Source organism: Leuciscus leuciscus (genome assembly GCF_965113295.1).
Source record: "Leuciscus leuciscus genome assembly, chromosome: 7".
Taxonomy (NCBI): domain Eukaryota; kingdom Metazoa; phylum Chordata; class Actinopteri; order Cypriniformes; family Leuciscidae; genus Leuciscus; species Leuciscus leuciscus.
In genome coordinates this window covers 36919977-36942802 of record NC_138731.1, presented here as the reverse complement: position 1 = coordinate 36942802, position 22826 = coordinate 36919977, and the positions used below count along the sequence as shown (strand labels likewise).

Below are 22826 nucleotides of genomic sequence, written 5' to 3'. Positions count from 1 at the left end.
TTTTGATCAAATAAATGCAGCATAAGTGAACATAAAAAAAACATCTATTACCTAAAAACAAATATTACCGACCTCAAATATTTGAACAGTAGTGTATATTCTATAATTTTTAGTAAAAGTGAACAACAGGGTTTCTAATACTTTTATTTGTTTGCAGCATGTAATACAACACACACTATGGTTCATACCTTTTCTCAAAACAAAAGGACAAAACAATTGGCACAGTTGAGCCTTCAGATAATTAATGTAAATGTAAAATGTAATGTCAAAAGACAAGAAAATGGAAGGATTCAAATAGTTTAATGGGTCTATGTTACAGTTTATCAACTTCAATAACCGTGACACAGAAGAGAGCAAAGAAACATGACGGTTTGCTGAAGCTTGGTAATAATGATCCAGAGTTTTACAATCACATACTGAAATGGAGTTAAGAGTCAACATAAAACTTTTTGTAATGCAATGTATTTCTGATTCAAACAGAAGATAAAACAACGTAGGGAAGAACTTGATGTTGGGGCGGATGAAGCGGTTAAAACATTACAAAGAAATGTTCTTTGAAATAATGTGCACTGATAAACTGTGCAAAACGAGTCCAGAAACGTGTATTAAGAAAGTAAACAAGTTCTATCTTTAGTTTCATGTTGACCTAAATGAACGTGAAAGTACTTAAAAGCCTAAACTCTAAAGTTTTGTTAATATTTTTTCATTGTCACCTATAAACCCTACAACATTAACCAAACAAAACTATACATAATATTGTGACTTAATAAATATTTTTCAGGAAATCATGCAAACTGAGTTTTCGTTTGTCTCCGAAGCAATGATAACATCAACAAAACTCAAGAAATAGCAGAAAGGTTTCATGGCTTTCAAATGATTTTAAAAACACATGGCATTATTTAAGAATGTATTTAGAAATGTGAAGTGACGCTAAAAGCATTAATCTATCTTAGTGTATCAGTGTTGTGAGCACATTTGAACAAACAAAAACTAATTAACAAAGAAAAAAAAATCTTTAACCATGAAACCTGGGCCAGCCCAGATCCACAAGGATCACAAAACAACTAACAAAAACACATTAAATATCTTAAGTTATTAATGCTTGTGGAATTGTCCTCCTCCTAACATATCCCTACAACAATTTCTCAAGATATATCAAACAAAGAGGCTCACAATAACACAGACTGTACAAAACTGCTAAGTGTACACAACTGCGGTACAAAGTACAAAGGGTTATCTCCTCTCCCATATCGGGCAACAGCTCCGAGTTGGTCTGTGCCCTCTGAACACTGGGCTTTAATACTTGTTTATTCCAAAGATCCTGACTCCATGGAGTTGTGGCAGTTTTGGGATGAGAACACTCAAAAGCGAAGCTGTGTTTATCACAAAATGTGCTGTGTCGTATTTTGTGTAAAAGCTGGCGAGAAAATATCTGCGAATAGAAAAGACAAACAAGGGTTATATTTCAAAATCGGTAAAAGGCTCTTAAAGTGCTCCTATTATTCCTAATTTTGTTTTCGGAGTCTCCTACAATGGGTTTACATGCATCCAAGGTCAAAAACACTTTAATTTTCTCATAATATACATTACAGTATCACCTCTCCTTACAGTGTCTGAAACGGTTCGATAAAGGATTCGGTCTCTCTAAACCCCTCCTTTCCTACTCTGCTCTGATTGGTCAGATGGCTCAGTCTGTTGTGATTGGTTTATCGCTCATCAGAAATGAAACGGCAATTACCATATAAGAATTTCAACTCCGGAGGCTTCCTAATGCCGAGTTCACACTGCACGATTTTCAAATTAGTCGGGTCACTGTTCTTTTCACACTGCACGACTGGGGTAACATTCAGTTGCCAAAACAAAAGAAAGAACAACTTCTGTCTGGTCCGCAAACTACGTTTCACAACCAAACGCACGCGAGAAGTGATGAGGAAATAACGCAAGATCACGCGTACATGAGACCGGAGTTCTCGCACAAGACTGAAATTGTTATTAAAAATGATAGCCTGCAAGAAGATTGCAATCCAAATTGTCTGTGCGCTGATTTGCAAAAAAAAAAGAAAGAAAGATTGACCATAGGAAAAAGACCATAGGCTGGCTTTAAGCAAATTTGTTACAAACCTATGTATGACTCGTTTCAGGCAGTTCAGAATCAGTTCTTTCTTTTCAAAACTTTGCAGACCTTTTACATTCACAAACAGCATTAATACACACTACGTGAAAAGTAATATCCTAAATATCCTGAGTTTCCTAAGGGGATATTTAGTTCAGAATGTTGCATAAAACTACAAAAACTTACAAAATGATTGGTGAGATTGTAAAGAATTTTCTAGATGATGTGAACTGCACGCCGTAGTCCAGCTGTTCCCAGTGTGTGAGAAGTCTTGCCTTGCCCTGGTCTGGAGTTTCAAATGGTGTGCCTTTCACTGCATGCATAAACACGTACATACCCTGCGGGAAGACAGAAAGATGATCCAAATGACATGGATAGACATTCTCAAAGTTTATAACAATTGGACCTCTTAATATTAAGCTCAAAGAAATAGATGAAGAATGTTTCTTCTGTTTTTGCCCATACAATAAAAATCAAAGAGGTCCAAAACAGCACTTCATTGACTTTCACTGTATGGACAAAAAACATTGAGACATTTTTTCAAACTATCTTTTTTGGGATTTCACAGAAGAAACATAGTAATACAGGTTTGGAACAACAAGTGGGTGAGTAAAAAAAAATACTTTTTGGTTGAAAAAGTATCCCATTCTACTCAACATTTTGATTAGACAAGAACATAAAGTACTTTAGCCTGTTTTATTTTGGTATCATTGAAACACAATTGTAGTTTTTATTATTATTTGAATTAGTTTTTATTTTTATGTTTTTAGTTTTTAGTTTTTTATGTCTATATAGTTTATGATTTTTTTATTCCAGTTTTAGCAGATTTTTTAAAGTTTCAGTTCATATATATATATTTTTAAATGGTTTTAGTTAACTATAATAACCCTGACTTTAGCAAGTCTCATAACGTATCTTTGCAAATGAGATTTGAGAGTTTTGATGGAAATGATCGAAGAACTATGAACTAAATTGGGGTCTTTTCTTTGTGGAATCTATTGGCTTCAGAAGACTTGGAATAAAGATTTTAGGTCATCCCTCCCTCCTTTAAACCCGGGACACATCAAGCCGATGTCAAAGAACTAGCGGCGACGAAAGCTGACTGTGTTGTCGCCTCTCGTCAGCTGAGTCTCGACCGAAAAGCTGCGCTTGAACAAACCAAAAGGACTAAAGTAGACATGTGCCGGTATTCGGTAATGCGATAAATCGCGGTAATGAATATGCACGATATTGTTATCGCGGGCACTTCAAAATACCGTGAAAAATAATAGATCCGAATTTAGATTTTTAGAACGCGCATTATAGCTTATTTTCCATCAACCGCTTAAACAAACTGCGCGAAACACGTGCGCACTCTGATGTAAACAATCGCCACGTGTATAAGCATGCGGCCGGTGCGCACTTCTAGTCTAATGTAAACATGGAGAAGCAGCATGGCGGAAGGAGGAACGCCGCCGCCTACAGTCTATGGCCGCCGTCGATCTATCCCGCTTCTAAAAGCAGAGCTGCCAACTCGACGCATTCAGCGCGAGACTCCTCACACGCTCACGCCACACATCCGTTTTCTCACGCAGAGAAAAATCGTGGAGCAAAGAGGACACGAATACCGTCAAACAAGACAGAGCAGGTTACTTTTGATATGAAACAGGAGAACAATTGTGTCACAGAACGTTACATTTAAACTATTTAATGACCAGCAGCATGTTAGATGACTAAAACATATAGATAAAGAGGAGTATTTTGCTGAATATGTGCACTGCACTTTTTTACATATTTATTATATTTTTACTTGTGTCATTACATAATTGTTATTATAATGAAAACCACATTATATTTGATTTAATTAGTTATTTGTAACCTTTAATCATACCAGCTGATAGGGCTCTATATGGTTACATAGCATTATGTGAGATATTTTTTTTCATGAGAAAAAAATAACATGTGGGCTATCTACTGTAGCCTTCCTAATATTTATCCAAAATAAGTCAATATTGAATCAAGATTTAAATCAAATTCCAAGTATTGAATTGAAATCGTTAAATTTGTGTTAAGCAATACAAACAGTAGCCTACCAGTCATTGTGTAATCATTGTAACATGTTGTCACTAAACTTAATAAAATTCAGTTTGGTTACCAAATGTTTTGACAATCACAATTACACCTTGTGATGCAAGTTTTATTTTATTTTTTACATCCCCCCCAAATCCATCTGTTTCTCATGTGCAATTAAAATACCGTGATAATACCGTATACCGTGATAAAAGATCACTCAATTAATCGCAGCATGAAAATGTGATACCGGCACATGCCTAGACTAAAGGCGACTGTCAGCTAGCACTTGCGTTCTGTGCCTGCAAGTAAATATCTGTCCATATCAGCAGGTATCAATAGTCTATATTCGTCATTGAAAAAGGGAAATCAAAACTAAGACTGCAGATATACAAACCGTAAACAAAGCAGCGTTTGCTTAGCATTTTGAATATCAATCAAACAGATCAGTTTCTTCATTCCAGTCAGCTCTTGTTATTATGAAAATATTAGTGCATTCGAATTCTCAGGCAAGATGACATAAAATTATAACAGCCTTCTGTCTGTACCATCTTGACTTCTCTGCTCGCTTTCATCACTTTTGCTATCATTCTCATGTACTGACTCGCTCGCTAAGCTGAACAGCCAATCAGAGTTCTCTCTCTCTCACTGACACCATGACAACATGCTGAATCGGCCCCCCAAAAACCCCTAATGACATCCGACTAGAGTAAACGATGTGGAACACACCGAAAAAACTAAGCCAACCGGCACTCAAAAACTGTCCCAGGCTTAAGAAGCATACTTACAAAATGTGTCTACCAATACAGGACAACAGAACCATTACAGTATCCCAATAAATACCTTCTCTCTTTAATGGTGGTACAGGTTTTTTATACATCATGATGTGCCAGAGAGCTTAAACTTGGTCAGTGATGTCATGCTGTTGACCTTGAATCTTTGTGCAAGCGAGTCCTTGCATAACAATGCCACACAGACTACTAAGGAAGCATCAATTGTCGAGAGTCCAACTGGCCGCAGGGCACTGCTGAGAAAATGACAACCCATAGACAAGCGCACACAACGGGATATAACAAAGGATTATTCAACAGAGAACACTTACAAAATTGTGAATAACATTTGTGAGGGTCCACACAACAGGAACACTGAAGAAGGGAATGCTCAACAGTACAATGTGAAGCATTCCTACGCCGAGCGCATATGTCAGCCATATCCCCCGACTGTTCATCACGCGGGTGTTTGGGTTCACTTCACTGTGGGCCACGCCGACGTTCATCTTGTTTTTCTGTCAATAGGTCAAAAAGAAAAACACAGACAGCAGTGCAAAATGTCAAAAGGGAAATTGCAAGTCAAATGATACAATAATTCTGGATAGTATAAAAAGCTGTATAAGAAATGTAAAAATAAATAAAATAATTAAACAAAGAAATAAAATGAGAAATCATTTTATAAACAATTTCCACAATTTTATTTACAGATTTTTTAAAATTATTAAAAACATTAAAAAAAAAAAAAAAAAATTAAATTATTCAGCTGATCAATGAATTAACTAGCTGTATTGATGAAGTGTGTTGCGATTAAGTGTTTCTGTTGTAACACTTCAACATAACTAAACAGTCCATATTGTTAAAAGACTTGACTTGACTAACCGTTACATGTCAGTGTTTGTAAATGTTTAGTCAGAATCTAACTAGTAGAAGTCTAGTTATTTATTCATCATTTAATAAGAATGAAATAAGATCTAAAACTGTCAATTCAAGGTACAAAATATAAACTATTCAAATGAATGATCATTCATGCACTACTACAATCTAGGTGATCGTTTTGAAGCAACTGCTAGTTTTCTCCAGATTTGGGGTGTTGTTAAGTGGTCCGCAACTGTTATTTTATTGTTTGAAAAGTACTAGTTAAGAGTAAAAGCTGTCTTACAGTCAGCATGAGGTCTCGTCTATATGCCAACAAAGCATGTTCACATACTTACAATGGGGTGATTCTTCATAGTACTTTGCCCTAATGCATTACTGTTCATGCTTTCTACGCTTGTTCAAATAATTCGCAACAGTTCGGATCTTCTCTGAAAGAGCAAAGAAGGTAGAAGTGACATTTCATGGCATGTTTGGTTTATCCGTCACAGTAAACAGTTTAGGCAGCTGTTCGAAAGTCAAAGTTCAATGTTGCCTAATATTCAGCTTATTCGTTTTGTTGATTCGCTTATCGCAAGATTTCTCACTAAAATCATTTCATTCACTCATACAATTCTACTTAGCAAGTCTGTTGCTTTGTATATATATATGTTTCAATTAAAGAAAAGATCCACAACAAAATGGCAACATTTCTTTTTTATCCCATTATTAGTATTATAATCAAAGCAAAACAGACTGAGATCAAAGGCTGAAGTCCAGCTACTCTTAATCATGTACACATCTGTCAATAACCACACAAATGACCCTTCCCTAAATATGAATAACTCTTTGATTGTGTAAAAATGTGTAGTATGTTAATATCCCTGCTTAAGACAACAACACAGTTGAGAGGAAGTGAATTGAATAGACATTGCTCAGCTTCATGCAAACAATATAGACAATTTGCATTTATTTAAAAATTATTAAATATTAGACATAGATTAATGCTGGCTTTCCCAAAAGCAGCTGCAGTAAACAAGTCCATGACACAGATTGAGTTAGCAGCACAGCTAAATGACAAAACACTGTCTTATTCCTGCACAGCTCACTGTCTTCTCTCCTTTAACCACTTAAATAACACTCTTTAAATACGCTTATCATCCTGCCTGTACTATGATAGCAAGTTGGTTTGGGGTTTGCGCATGAGCAATGCTCTTTATTTAGCATAAACTGCTTTCATAACAAACACCAGTTGCTTTTGTTTAACTCTACTTCCATTAAACACCTCAAACATCAATTAAAGCTATTCAATCGCCCCATTATCGCAGGATTTTGGCATTTTTGGCTTCAAAGTAGCGTCTCGAATGACTTGGTTTCATAAGAGATGAGTAACGGTACCTTACGTGCGTTCGGATGAAGCAGGCTGGAGCGCTGCCGGCCTCCGCTGCGCGCACTGTGGGCTGACTCACCGCACACACACTACTAGCACACTCAGGCTATCGCAGCTAACGGGATTAGGACAGCACATCTCGCGAGATTGACGCCCCACGCCCACTAAAGGCGTGATGTTTACAATGCTATTTACGTAGAGAATCTCAAATCCTAATTTTATGATTATTGAAAACAAAATTTGGTTTACAATTAGTGAGTCAGTTGTTTAAAATTATGGGATTTTTATTCGACCATTTCAAAATAATTTAATCTACGTATAAAGGCTAATACTACATATTTTTTAATGCTTTTTAAAGGTAGGTAGGAACCATAATCCATCGTTGTCTTTCTGTGCATCAAACTGCTGTTTAAAATAAAAACGGCCGTTTCTGTCGCCACACTTTCTTACTGTAATAGTTTATTTCAACTGTTGAAATACGTTTTCCATAATTACAATAGACAGATTTTTTTTTTACTATAAATATGTTGAATAATGCATGTTGATGAATGCATAATTTTAAATGTATTGTGATTTCTTTATAAATTCTACATCTGCAAACGCAACAACTGTAACTTAAGCCTCTCTTCATAGATTTATGAAGACAAAATATCAAAATATGTCGAACAAAAATTAAACAAATTAAAAAAATAAATACATTTGCTCTAGCTATGACATTTTAATTTATTCGTTCAAGCAATATAAAAATATAAAACATACGACAAAGAGAGAACATCCAATCAACGCAGAGAATAACAATGACGTCATTTAGGCGCCAGTCAAGCCACATCCGACTCCTGACTGGAGCGAGTTGGAAACGTGAAGTTACTGAAGTACATTTGTGTTATGAATTTACTGGATATCTTTTAACGGATTATTTCATTTTATACGAAGTAAGCTATAATATATTTGGTCATTTAATAGTTTAACGTATAATAATGATATTAATGTCACTGTTGATCTGATATGTAATTTTATAATGCATGCTGCCCGCAGTAGTTTGTGTCTGACTTAACTTAACCAGGTGTATGACCATTGTTGTTACTTTCTTCTTAGGGAGCACAAAATGAAGGCGCTTCCACCTGAGACTGTGCGTCTGTTGTGCAGCTCTCAGGTTATAACATCTGTCCTGAATGTTGTCAAGGAACTGACTGAAAATTCACTTGATGCTGGTTCTTCAAGCCTTGAAGTTAAACTGGTAAATTCACGTTGAATATACTTACATACTGACCAGTTAGTTTGACATATAAGTGTGGGGTAATTAGCATGGGAACATGCAGCATATTTGTCTAATACCTCTCTTTACAATTCAAAGTGTGACCTGAATTGGGGTACCAATTGGGTACTAGTTTAGCTCTGGTAGCAACAGATACAGGAACATTTACTTTGAGGTGCATTTTGAAAGCATGGGGGATCCCCCAAAATGTATTAGAACACATATCATTTTAAATGTTTTCATGTCATTGAATTAGAAATAAATAAATAAAATCAAAACAAAGTAAATTACATTTTTATTACAAGTACTTTATGACACCCGTTGAGCCGAGGTGATCTGACTTCTTCATATATCCATTAAAAATCACATTAGGACATTTAAAATATCTCTAGTTTGCATATGCAACTTAGTGATTTTTTTTCTTCTAATGCAATGACTTTTTATACATTTCTAAGTGCTAACGATTTTTGTGTGCACTGTTAAAAGCTATGCTAAATCTATGTTAATGTTCCCTTGGGATCAGGAGAATTATGGATTGGATCGCATTGAAGTCAGAGACAATGGTTCTGGAATCAAAGCTACTGATGTTCCTGTGATGGCTGTACAACACTACACGTCTAAAATCTCCTGCCACGAAGACCTGGAGCACCTTGAGTCTTACGGCTTCAGAGGAGAAGCTCTGGCATCTATATGCGCTATCTCAGAGGTTGCATCTTGCTAGTTTTTGTTGTTTTAGTTAGAGATGCACTGATATTAAAACTGACAGATAATATAAACAATTATTTTCACGTTATGGCTGATATTAAAATTCTATAGCATTATTGCAATATGTATATAAAAATTATAATTAAATATTAAAATTAAATGCAGGATTAGGTTGAAATATGTGCATAATTATGAAATATCCAGTATCTGCTGGTATTCAATTGTTTGACACTGATATATATAAAAAAATGCTAATATTGGCATTTTATAACTGATATGGTACTGAAATATTGTGCATCTCCAATGAGCCCATGAGAGTCATTTTAATCTGTGAATTACAAATGTTGAACATGTTTCCTCTGTAATTGACCTTTCCTTCACCTACCAGGTGGTCATCACTACCAAAACTGCAGATGATGATTTTAGCATTCAATATTCAGTCGATCACAATGGACAGATCGTCTCTCAAAGGCCATCACATCTTGGCGAGGGTATGCGTCTGTTACTGCATTTATTTAATACTCTTGATTTATGGGAACAGACTGCTTCTAACATACCTTTTCCCTCAGGCACCAGTGTGTGTGCCACAAATCTGTTCAAGAACCTCCCTGTCAGACGGCAGTATTATTCCAACACTAAGAAATGCAAAGAGGAACTGAAGAGGGTCCAGAACTTACTCATGGCCTATGCTGTTATTAAGCCTGAGTTAAGGATCACGTTGAGCCACAACAAGGTATGGTACTGCTGCCATGTGGTTTACATTTTCAGCTTACTTTCTTTAGTGTGTAAGGTTGCTGTTTGAGCATGAAAAAGGTCTGCAAAGCACAAAGTGCTCCAAATGAAGTTAATCTCTATGTCAGTAGGCACTGTTTCTGAACTCACTGAAAAACTCACTGAACTCTTCTGCTAATGAACACGTCATAATATTCCTCATAAAATTCCTGCTTCAATGCATACGCAAAAAAAGGGACAAGGCCTGGTTGAGTCGCATTAGTAGTCTCTTGAAACTCGGTTGACCAATCGGAACAACACACCTGCCGACCAATCAGAGTGCATTGCGCTTTTTGGAAGGAGGGGCTTAATAGAGACAGGAATTAAACAGTGTTACTGACAGACTAGGAAGAGAGGTGCTGCAATAATGTACAATATGTGAAAAAAGAATGTGTTTTTTGAACATTCAAGCATAAAAATCTATTCTAGTAGATCCCAAAATCAAGACTCTGGGTGCGTCTCAATCAGCTCCCTAGGTCGTGAATCAGTATATTGTGTACACAAATTAATGCACTGTTGAGGACCTGTGACATGGCAATGTCCTCAATGTACAACATCACTATTCACTAGTATTTATGAACAACAGCAGCACATATTTATTTTTGACATTAATTGTTTGTTATTTAAAAGTATTCAATATTCAATTCAATTCAAATTTATTTGTAGAGCGCTTTTCACAATACATATTGTCTCAAAGCAGCTTTACAGAAAGTGCATTTCAGAAATGTACATAGAAAAATACAGTTAGTTAATCATGTATTAATTTAGGGCATAACAATAAATAAATACTTTTATTGTCACGTATCTCTGCAACATTTCAGCCATAAAGGTTAGCTGCATTATATTCATTACTTGTCTTGCAATGTGTTTATGCCGAAATATAATTAAATGAGGGATTGTTTTTTTTTTTTTAAACATCTATTGCGTGTCATGTGTGGTGAGCGATTGATGTTTTGCTCTTTAGAACTTCTGGTAAGTGAACATAGTGAGTTAACATAAACTCCCTGCCTTTCACGGTGCATTGTGGGACTTTTTAGGGAACGAACATTCCAGTGCACTGGAAGGATTTTGCGATTGAGCCAGTCTCCCTTGCGAAAATGGCTGACTCCCTGTTCAGTGCCCTGACTACTGAACTAGGGAGCTGATTGAGACTTACCCTTTGTAAAAGGCCATAATAGGTCCCTCTTGTAGTGGTCTCCAAAAAGTCTGAGAACACATAAAAAATCTGTAAATAAACTGAATATTTTTAAGATAAACTATTTTAGTTGTTATATAAAGACAAACTACCGTTAAAAATGTGTTATGTTATGTGTCTTTTAGGCTTACCAAGACTGCATTTATTAGATAAAAAAATGTAATATTGTTAAATATTATTACAATTTGAAAACAGTCTTTCTATTCAAAGCTGAATTTTCAGCATCATTACTCCAGTCTTCAGTGTCACATGATCCTTCAGAAATCATTCTAATATGTTCATTTGGTGCTCAATAAACATTTCTTATTATTGCTTAATAATTTTTATGGAAACCGTGATGCATTTTTTCAGGATTCTTTTGAAGTTCAAAAGAACAGCATTTGTTTGACATAGAAACCTTTTGTAAAATGATAAATGTATTTACACTCTTCATCAGTTTGGTCTAGCTGACCCCAAACATTTAAACGGTAGTGTATATTTGACCACAAGGTGGCCTCACACATCAACAAATATGCGGTATTACTCTCTAGGGTTTTACCCACATTTAGTGACATTTAACCATCACACGGCATGATATCAGTTGTGCTAATAGTGTTCGGCTAACGTTAATTAGAACTTATGTAACTTGTTTATTGCTCTGGTTTTTCACTACTGTTTTGACTCTGCTCCCTCATTGCAGCTACAATCTTATGTTTTAAATCCTCATATTAATCAGCAAAGATAAGGCATTTTAGCATGAAAGTCTAATAAATAGGTGTATAGTTGTCATATAATGCTATTTATTTAATTGTTTTTATGCTCACAACCAATTTAAATTCTTTTGGAAAACTCATTATTAAGAATGAAGTTGGCCCTTCATTCGATAACCCGTGCATGTAATGATGACAGCCTGGACATTTCCAGCATTTAGACATGTTTTGAGTGCCATCAATTAGAGCGTAACCTGGGAAAGTGGACATTTCACCTGCTTCTTGTCCAAAATTAGCAATGCAACCGCAGGATGAACCACTAAGCCTTCGAATCTCACACTGCCACATGATCCTAAAGTAACAAGCTAAGTGGTATAAGTTCTCCGAGTGTTTTCGCAAGTCCACTAACAGCCTGGCCTCATGATAGCGTACGTATCTGGCCTTGCTCGGCGAGACCTCACGTACCTGTCATTAAATTCATATCATTCAGGTTGTAGATCATCGGGAGAGGGCCATACACTCATTTCATGCCATCAGCACTTCCAGGCATATCTCGTATCACAAACTTTGCACTTCGCCCTGCATTGGGTTTCATGACTTCTCGAAAAGCTGTTTACTAGTCTGATCTCTTTACAGTCACCAAATTGTATATTTCATAGCAGAGATGTGTGCTGCGGACTGCATGCTTTCAGAAATCAACACCTTGGATATATATACTTGCATGTGGAAGTGCCAACGACAGGCAAACGCACGGGTGTGAAAATATATGCGTAACTGCGCTCCGCAATGTGAAATGACATTTGTACAAGTAGCATGTTTGCTTGATGCTGCCAAGTCTTCATAACATAAAGCGTCTTTTAATGAAAAGTAGTCGGTTTGAGATTTATCCGTGCTGTTGCTTGCAGTTCTCCCTGTGCAGCTAATTTCATAATATCCAAACATTACCAAAAGTATAATTGTTTATTGTGAAGACTTGATTGGTGGCTAATGGCTGTTTGCGAGCATGCAATCCCACAGGTGGTCTTATTTTAGGATGACCGAAAAATAACTTGACCCGTTTTACTGTGTTGCTACAGGCTGTGGTCTGGCAGAAATCCAGGGTGTCGGATCACCGAACTGCCCTCATGGCCGTGCTCGGAGCGGCCTCCGTAGCCAACATGCTCCCCGTCCAGCATCACCAGGAGCAACCAGAGGTCAGTGAAGCGCTGAGAAAACACGGACATATTTATCATTTTCAGCGTGAGCAGTAGGGTTCCACAGATGCACCAGCTCTGGGGCCGCCATGACGGTTTGCAATAGGAAAGTGTTTTTTTTTTCACAAAAACAGGAATGTTCTTCAAGGTTCAAACATGCAGGGTTCATTTAAATTGCATGTGCAAAGTTATTGCTTGAACCGACTTTAAACATCCCTGCACTTCTGTCAGGTTGCTAAACTCAAAGACTCGTGTAACAACTTAATTCCGAACGGCTTTCCTCTCCCTGGAGAGCTGTTTCTCTTTTTCCTGGTTGTGCATTCCGCAGCGATGACTTTTTGCATGAATGACTCAGCATTCTTACCCAGGTTATACCTTTCATATTGCCTTTTAATTTTCACAGTCGGATTCAAATTTCTAGTTAATATTTTGTCTATATACATACAAATACTTTGGGCCCCAAAGAGTATCAGGACACTTTTGCACACTTGACTTCACACATACACATTTTTGAATGTCATTGCATCAATGTCAAAATATCAAACCATTTATTTGAGGTCAATTCTCCTCAAGCTCACACAGGTGTCCTAGTTCATTGCATTAACTTCGAACATGATCCAGTACTGTTTAACAATGAGTAAGTCTACAAATTCTTTATGTCTTCATTTTGACCAGTACATATATTGTTAACTCATTTTAAACCAAACATTTTGTGTGTGTTTGATAAATGTATTTTTGCTGTAATTTCTTTAAAATAAATGCCACTTGTTTTTTTGTTATCTAATGCAACTACTTTTATACATGTTTAAGGTTGACTTAAGTTCACAAATACTATTTAAGGTACTTTATAGAAAGGTTTCATTAGGTAACATTAGTTAATACATTTACTAACATTAATAATGAGCAATACATTTCTTACAGTATTTATAAAGCTTTGTTAACGCTAGTTAATGCAAATACAATGTTGGTAGTTCATATTAACATTGTATAAGTAAATGTTGAAATTACCATTAATTAAGATTTAATAAATGCTGTAGAAGTATTTTTAATTGTTAGTTCATTGTAACTAATGTTAACAAATAGAACCTTATTGTAAAGTGTTATCTTCACTTTGAGAAATAAATCTAACATTACATACTTTTTCACCCAACAATCGTTTTGTATTTGCTTGAAAAGTGTATTTGTGTTATTTTTTCTTTAATATAAAAGGCTCTTTGGTTTGATATTTTGCTCTCTAATGCAACTATTTTCATACATTTTCTGTGCGACTTAAGTGTCTAAATACGTTTTGGGGCCACTATATATTTTGAGAGCTAAAATTGCGTTATTTTAATCATAAAGGCTGTAGAATTACACATCCTGAAAGGCTATGTGTTTTTGCAAGACCATATACTGTCATGCGCCGTTTACCTCACAAGCGGTCAGTGACGGATCATGTTACAGTGTCAGCAGTGGACCTATGGACTGAATGCGGCAAACTTTGCGACAAATGCAGCAGTGAATTAAAGGAGCCTTCAGGGACTGCAATGTACGTGGTGAAAGGGCCTCAGAAGGACATAACCTGCCTGTGTTGGCCTGAGGCCACAATCCAACTGCTCTGGCATGGTTTTAATACACTGCTACAAATGCAACGAGCAAGCGCTTGTTCAAGCATTAAGATGTGTGATGTATAGAATTATGCATTGTAAAAACCATGTGCTTGATTTAGTCCAGTTTAGTGACATTTCTCTGACTCACAAAGATACATAGGAAGATGTAGTGTTTGCCGCAGCAGTGATGTGTCTGTGCTGCATGTGTTTGCTGCAGGTGTAACCTGCTCACTGCATGCAGTGCTTCTCAACACTAATCCTGCTTGACTAATCTTGAACATTTCTGGGTCGCTCCTATTATTCAGTATATTTGCAAGAACATTCCCATCATTTATGTTTTGGATTATCATATAAATTGGAAATCCTATTAGTTATCCTACTTGTTATAATTTCACTACTTTTAGATTTGTGTGTTGTCACTTTTGCCATGTTCTTAGGCGCAATGCACTTCTAACCAGAAAATTCCAAAATTTTATTTTAAGAGAATGGTACCAAACTTCTACAGTAGTACAAATAGGTTCTGTACTCGTAAAACGAGGCATTGGAAAGTTTGTAAGTACATCAGGAGTTTATTTAAATAACACTTGCCTGATGACTTATGCTACCGCTAACCCGGACGTCAAGATCACTTCCGTGATTTGGGAAAAGCCCGTAAAAGTCCTGGCAGAAAGCGATGCATAAGGATGTAGTGTAACGATGCCCAGAGTACAAAAAAATTTTTGCTGAATTTTGAAAGTTTTATAAATGCTTGTATTTTCAGATCAACACTTAAAAAGTATTTCGAATATCATCCAGTTATCAATACATTTCTATGGAGTGTTAAATTCACTAGCTTTTTCCTTTCACTTGTGCTTTTCCCAAATCACGGAAGTGACCTCGACGTCCGGGTTAGCGGTAGCATAAGCCATCAGGCAAGTGTTATTTAAGCGGTAGCATAAGTCATCAGGCAAGTGTTATTTAAATAAACTCCTGATGTACTTACAAACTTTCCAATGCATCGTTTTATGAGTACAGAACCTATTTGTACTACTGTAGAAGTTTGGTACCATTCCGGGCATTATTAGTGGGGTAATTTACGAGAAACATCCTTGGATCCATTAGCGCCTGCCCTAAGCCATTCGGCTGATATCTCTAAATATGCTCTAACTTTAATAATGTTCGACCAAGGGGAAAAAAAGCTTCTGGGGGGGTGTTTTGCTCGAGGTCATGGTGCAAAGGACCCTAGGTTGAAATTACATCCCTTTAATCTGCACGTTTCCACCCATAACATTTGGTTTTCGCAAGCGACAACACTGTAACCAGTTCTAACGCAATGGCAAAAGTTTGAGCAAAGCATGCAAACTGTTCTGTAGTGTCTGCACAGACGAGCACAGATCACTATTTGACCAAAAAATGTCACAGCTGTCTTATAAAGACCTCAGGGAACTGTCAACTTTTGTAAAAGTTAAATATGACGGTACATGCAAGTCGATGAGGTGAATGTAACTCGACAACAACTACATAAATGTATCCACTAACCATTCAGAAACGTCCAGGTGCAGTCTAAAAGTTGCAACCTCTTCCTGAGATTCTCTGTAAGGCTGTACTCCACTACTGGTTATTTCTGAGATTTTGGATGAGTGAGATTATTGTTATTGCCGGAGTATCCGAAGCTCGTGTAAAGAATCGGCCATCTTTTGAACCGAGGCGGGGAGCTGCAGCTCATTTGCATTTAAAGGGACACACACAAAAATGGCGCGTTTTTGCTCACACCCAAAAAGGGGCAAATTTGACAAGCTGTAATAAATGATCTGGGGGGTATTTTGAGCTGAAATTTCACAGACGCATTCAGGGGACACCATAGATTTATATTACATCTTGTGAAAAGGGGCATATGTCACCTTTAAGTTAAATGTTGACGTTGATGTGCCTGATCTTGACCAGGGGCCCATTCTTCATACATAGATTACTCAGTTATCTGGATTTTACTATTGGCGATTTGACATGATTCAGGATTGTTAAGTTCTTCGAAGCTCATCCCAGAGTTTCTGTCATAGCAACAGGTCCGTAAGCTCAAACCTGCTCAGGAGCAGCTTATTTCATGTAAACAGGAATCATGTAAATCATCTTTTTAAGCGGAGGTGATACTTAAAGTCTGTCCCAGCCACTGCTACTTTCTTACAAGAGTACCCTATATAACCTGGGAAAATAATAATTTAAAATAATAATAATTAAAAATTGAATTTGAAAATAATATTATGTTGTGTAGTCCATCATAATATACACACAGCCAGTTTTACTCATTGAGAGAATTATTTGTGAGGGAATAATTACCTAATAGTTTTATTAGAGTCTTAAGGCCCGTTCACACCAAGAATGATAACTATCAGTATAACTAAATTAGCGACCCACCAGCGGGTGATATTGTTCTGTTTATTCTACACGCGTGCTTGTCTGCCGATTTAAATGCTCGAGCTCGTAATAGCAGGATGGATTCTGATTGGCTGTCAATGTTTTTATCTTTCATCAGCTGGATAAAATCATTCTTAAAGTGATTCTAACGATATCTTTTCTCTGTGTTGTTATCGTTATAGGTGTGTGGTGTGAACTCTGCTATTCTTTAATATTGAGAACGATTTTTAGAACTATAGACCTATAGTTATCTTAATAGTTATCGTCCTTGGTGTGAACGGGCCTTTACACACATGATATACAGTAAGTCTAAAGGCCTCATTATACTTCTGCGTCGGACCTACGCCGGAGCCTATACGCCGTAGGCAACGTGTTGGTTTTAATGTATACTTCTGCGTTGTTGTCCGCGTTGACGCGCACCTAGGGAGCATGTGAAACCCCGAGGGAGGGGTTCTGGCAGACCAATCACAGCGCTTGCGTCCGCGTAGAATTGACGCGTTGTTACATTTTTGGAGAGGTGCACGTCAGGGTACGCCGAAGGGTATGGTGATGTACGCCGACGTAGCTACGGCGGCAGTTCGACGCAGAAGTATAAATAGGCCTTAAGCCGTGCATTAATTTGAACGTGGCAGCTTTTATGGGAGTTGCTTGATGCAGCGCAAGAGATGCTGATAACTTAGTAACTTTAATGCCATCACGTAACAAATCAAATTAATTGCTAATTACAACATTGAAATAAAGATGTTTACAAATACCTAGATGTTGTAATAAGATGTTGCCTGTTACAAATACTAGAAATCGTGAAATAATGGAAATAATTGGGAATCATGTGGCAAACAATACACATTTCATTGATCTATTATAACTTTTGTGTGGTTTTAGTCGCTTGGCTGTTTCCTTATAAAGGTCCAGAAATTCATCTAGTTTTTCATCATGTGTGTGATGGTCTTTTTAAAAATAATGTCATCACTTTGCTGTCAAATCGCCAGCCAATCACTGCATTGTGGATCATGGTTTCGAGTATTGATATATCTGCCCTTTCCAATGAACACAAGAATGCACAGTAATCTCAGATAACTTAATCCAGATATTTTAATCAAATCCGCTAATTAGCCAGAGATCAGTTATCACGATTAGAAGATCTGGCATCTGTCAAATCATCTCAGATGTATTAAGCGAGGTACAAAGAATGGAAGTAAATTTGGAAGTATTTTACAGAAATACATACTTATATTACAACAGAAGTATATCCATTAAAAAGTTGTAAGTTATAGACACTGCATAACAGGAATGACCCATGTACCTTCCTTCTGGTCTGTTTTTTTTCCTATCTTCAAATGAACCATTTGACCTTTTCTATGTTCGTCAGCAATAACACTCTTATCTCCCCTTCTTTCAGCTAAAGGCTCTCCTAACGCTGAATCTGCCTCTCGTTCTATAATTATCTCCCTGTTACGCAGAACTGTATAGGTCATACAGTACATGCATGACATGGTGATTCTAATTCAGGCATTTGGCCTGATCTCATCACTGCCCTGTTGGAAAGGATGCTATTGTTGGTGCACACATGGTGTCCTACTTTTATATGTGTGGCTGATGAAGAATGCACAACGCTAGCATTGTCTAAATTTGCTGGCTCATTTACGTGTGATTTATTTATGCTAAGTGTCCTCTTACAGAATACGCTTTTAGTAGAGCTCTGCGGTTTGTATAGAGTCCCTGCTTGCGTTTTGCGTTCGTGTAGGAATAATTCTCTGTAGGCACACTTCAGTATTTGGCTCAGGCCGATTTTGGCAGCTCAGTCCTCTCCTGCTGAACGTATAGCAGAACACATTGCATATACAGCTACGCTCAAGGATGGTTTTCACGGAGTCTTGCCAATGTTCTTTAAAGCCATGTGCCAGATGAGAATGCATCTTTGCTCAGTATTTGTTAGCTGTAAGTCATCATTGCATTCTAGAAATTGGTGGGTTTTACCAGGAGTTAATTTATGGCCTTGAGAGCAGGATCTGTTGGAGTACTCAGTCATTAGGGGCACACTCATCATCAGGTCGAGGCCCATGCCAAGTCCATTGCTAACCATTCACCGCACCCTTCACAACTAAGACACGCCAAGCCATTTGCAGATTGTAGTGGTGCATTCAATTTCTCATAACATTTTTTCTCATGACATTTTACTTGTCATGATCTTGCATAATCTCAAAACTTGTTCAGAAATGTAGAGAATGGGCACAATTTGTGTGTTTTTTTTTTTTTACTGGGCAAAAGCAGCATGGATGCAACAGCAATTGTTTTTAAATGTTAACAAATGAATCTCTCTTTTTTTTTCTTTTTTTTTTCTAATGTTAGGTCATTAGAATTATTCCTGAAAGATCATGTGACACTGAAGACTGAAGTAATGATGCTGAAATTTCAGCTTTGCCATCACAGGAATAAAGTATATATTAAAATGTATTAAATTAGAAACACGTTTTTATGATCAAATAAATGCAGCCTTGGCGACCATAAGAGGAAATCTTTCAAAAACCTTTCTTACCGAAACTTTGAAGTTAAATGGGTAGTTCACCCCAAAAAAGTCACCCTCATGATGTTCCAAACTCATAAGAAAGTTTTATCAAGATATTTTTATGAAACCTCTCAGATTACCAAAACTTTCATAGAAGATCCAAAAAAAGCTCATAAAGGCATCATAAAATTAATCCATATTAATCGAGCCGTTTGATCCATATCTTGCTGGAGACTTAATGAGACTTACTGAGTTAAAACGATTAATATTTGGCTAGTCATGTGATCTCAAAATGGAAGATTTGGCCCCATACAGCCATCCACTTCAATCCCATAGACTTAGCATTAGCATTGAAAGAGGGACTTGAGTCATATCTAGGTTCCAGAATATCGTAGAGACTTGGAGATGGTCATGTTTTCACTCTCAAATGAGTTTTATATATTTTTTTATCATTCGAATATCCAATCCAGTATTTTTGCATGATGCGTTATATAGAATTGCAATCAAAAGTGCTTTCTATCAGTTTTCTCAAAGTGCTGGAATGGTTACAAGTTTTCTGAGTAAGAGTGGAACATGACGCAATTGTGCAGTTGACTGTTTTTGTGCTGTGGCCGAGATCCTTCTGCAGTGGAAGAGTCCAGAATAATAACCTCCATTCAGTGCACAAAACAGAAAGGACTGGGCCACCTACACCACAGTAATTGACAAATGTGGTAAAGTATACAGAACATAAGTGTTGATTGTGAAAGTCACAATACCCCTGATTATCATGTTTGTCAGAGACTCAAATTAAAATGTCCTCTTGCCAGCCAACTGCTGTGCTTGTTAATTCCAAATGGTGAGCTCAAACATCACAATATAGCCCTAGATCACTGATTAATTTGGAGCCGTTTCTCATCCCGCCACTTCGCCGATGCTGCCTTTAGCTAACAGAAACATTGCACATTTTAGCAACTTGGCCACTCCATAGTTTGGAGATGACAAATGGGTTCTGATAACACAGTGAAGTCTTAATTGGTTACTGCAAAGCGGGCTAAAGGCCAGCAGTGTGTCATTTTGTTTGTTTTGGGAAAAGTTCATTGAAGCCTCAATGTTCCCTGACAATTAGTGAGTATGGTTTGTGGCAGAGAGGGAAATTAAAGAATAGCTATACTAGATTTAACATGGAGGAAGATTGTTACTCAGTAGCTTCTGAATACACATTTCAAACCTGGAAATAAATGTGGATATATGACACTTTTGTTATGTGTTCTTGGCTTAAATATTGATATACGAAGTCTTATTGTTTGCACAGATCAGCATCGATGGATTCCTTCCCAAACCGGGCTCAGATTTGAATTCCACCAGCTCCTATACACCTGATAAAACATTCATCTTTGTAAATAGTCGACCTGTGCATGCCAAAGAAATACTTAAGGTAAAGGTACTGCCACATACCATCAATACCAATGTACCTACATTTATTTAATGTTTGTGTGTGTAAATATATACGTGTTTGTGTTGAAATTTGTATATGAATGTTCAGGTGACTTTTTCTGTAAAATGAAATGTCCTTGCATAACTGTAAAATGTGGATATTAGCCTCAATTTAGACCGAATTTTTGGGATAAACTATTCCTTTAAAAAACAAATGCTTCAGTTGCATTATACTGTCCACATCAATCGTTTAAATTAATGTGGTAAATTAACCATGAATTAAAAACTGAAAGAGGGACTGAAAGAGTAATATTTAGGTTCCAGAATATCGTAGCATGTTTTCACTCTCAAATGAGTTTTGTCATCATTTTATCATTAGAAAATCCAATAATTTTGCATTATGCGTTATATACAGTTGTAATCAAAAGTGCTTTCTATCAGTTTTTTCAAAGTGCTGGAATGGTTACAGATTTTCTGAGCAATACCTTTCTCTGTTTAATATATTTTACCGTATTTAAATCAACTAAATTGTGTAAATTGTCCTATGTAATCTGTGTAGAAAATGCTGAAATCCTCAGATTTGGTCTAGGTGTAGTTATGTTCTTATTTGATGATTTCTTAGTAACGATCTAAGTGTAAAATTTACGAACAGGTTAGAAGTAAAGTTGTAAACTTGAATATATACGTGTTTGTGTTGAAATTGTATCCACTTGTATCCTCACAATCTTCTTGTGAATGCACATTTTACCCTGCAGCTTATCAAGCAATACTACGCCAGTGCTCAATCGAATAATGAATCTGCAAACCGCCGATATCCCTTTTTAATGATGAACATCACCATACCCGCCTCGACGGTGGACGTTAACCTGACACCTGATAAAACCGAAGTGATGCTACAGAATAAGGTACAAACATTTTTACTAAAAGTAAAACACTGCTCCTTCCTATCATGCTAATTAAACTTTCATTAACACTTTTCTCCAGGAAGAAGTGCTGTTGGCGGTGGAGACTATGTTAATCTCCCTGTACGGCGACTCCACTGGCGATGATAATCTCAAAACAAGAGGAAATCGGCCCAATGCTAGTAATGTGGATGTACCTGAACATGCTAATGTAGTTGTTCCTACACATACCACAGATATCAGTTTGAACGACCCAGAATTGCTTGAGCATTCTTCCACGAATGCAGAAAAACAAGGTAGTGAGCTATCCTTGAACAACACTGCAAACACCAGCTCCTCTTCGATTTCAGAGGATTGGGTGATCAACAGAAGCTCAAGTGATTTTGACAGTATTAATTCCTCATTACCTGCTGACGATGTTGTAATGAACTCTACAGCTGATCTAAACTGTAACTCCCCAAAGGAGACTAAGAGTGACAGTGGCCCTGGTCAAGAGAGCGAAGTATCTGCTGAGAGTTGGAGCACAGGCAGGGCCTTCTCAAATCAAATCACCGGAGAATGCCTGGAACCTGTGAAACTCCACGTCCCAAAAGCAACTGAAGACCTCGGAGGAACTGAGCCCACAAGTACGTCCAAGAGGCCCACTAACGTGATTATGGAGAAAATGGCCAAGCTGACAGCCTACGAGCTGATCAGCAACCGCTCTGTGCGTCAGCCCTTGTCTGCCTTTTCACTGTTTGAGCAAGACACCAGATCGCAGGTCCTCCAGGAGAACCCAAGAGCCAGTCCTCAGGATGTCACAACTGCTGTGAAAGAGAGATGGGAAAGCCTCGGGGAGGAAGACCGCAAGAAGTAAGTTTCCAGATTTCACCCTCGAAGACTCAGTTTCCAGTTGTTGTGATTCAGGCTCTGTGTAGCGAGAGAAAAATAGACCTGCCACTATCATGTGTAAAATATGGATTGGAAAATCTGTTTGGCCTGGTCATGTTACTACCTGAAGGAAGAATTGATCAACTTTTGTATTTTCCAGAAAACTGTGT

General features: G+C 37.2%; 2 protein-coding genes across 5 annotated transcripts in view; one reads left to right on the top strand and one right to left on the bottom strand.

Annotated features, from left to right (window-relative positions):
• Positions 1-128: 128 nt before the first annotated feature.
• ormdl1 (ORMDL sphingolipid biosynthesis regulator 1) lies at positions 129-7317 on the bottom strand. Of its 3 annotated transcripts, none has more exons than XM_082175752.1 (4): positions 7183-7317; positions 5265-5447; positions 2300-2451; positions 129-1432 (listed from the first exon to the last, which is right to left on the bottom strand). In XM_082175752.1, exons 2-4 carry the CDS (start codon positions 5436-5438, stop codon positions 1297-1299), a joined length of 462 nt encoding a protein of 153 aa, XP_082031878.1. In that variant the 5' UTR covers positions 5439-5447; positions 7183-7317; the 3' UTR covers positions 129-1296. The 3 variants fall into 3 exon arrangements, with proteins under 3 accessions (XP_082031878.1, XP_082031879.1, XP_082031877.1); XM_082175753.1 differs by having other exon boundaries at positions 7188-7280; XM_082175751.1 differs by lacking the exon at positions 7183-7317 and adding an exon at positions 6144-7153.
• Positions 7318-7986: 669 nt separating this feature from the next.
• The window catches only part of pms1 (PMS1 homolog 1, mismatch repair system component), a 30933-nt gene continuing 16093 nt past the window's right edge, over positions 7987-22826 (top strand). For both annotated transcript variants that reach the window (XR_014207212.1, XM_082174555.1), the window contains exons 1-9: positions 7987-8106; positions 8270-8411; positions 8953-9135; positions 9523-9625; positions 9704-9867; positions 12866-12982; positions 20763-20885; positions 21640-21789; positions 21869-22638. Coding sequence is in view for 1 of the 2 variants with exons in the window: in XM_082174555.1 (XP_082030681.1) it covers positions 8280-8411; positions 8953-9135; positions 9523-9625; positions 9704-9867; positions 12866-12982; positions 20763-20885; positions 21640-21789; positions 21869-22638 (1742 nt within the window). In the remaining variant the exon portion in view is untranslated. The remainder of the gene's footprint in view (positions 8107-8269; positions 8412-8952; positions 9136-9522; positions 9626-9703; positions 9868-12865; positions 12983-20762; positions 20886-21639; positions 21790-21868; positions 22639-22826) is intronic.

Bases quoted from the DNA above. Each gene is read 5' to 3' on its own strand.
- ormdl1 (XM_082175751.1), bottom strand. From the start codon at position 6,191: ATGAACAGTAATGCATTAGGGCAAAGTACTATGAAGAATCACCCCATT. The intron at 2,452-5,264 runs GTAAGTGTTCTC...GTCTTCCCGCAG, and splicing joins CAAATGTTATTCACAATTTT to GGTATGTACGTGTTTATGCA. The intron at 1,433-2,299 runs GTAAGTTTTTGT...TTCTATTCGCAG, and splicing joins ACAATCTCACCAATCATTTT to ATATTTTCTCGCCAGCTTTT.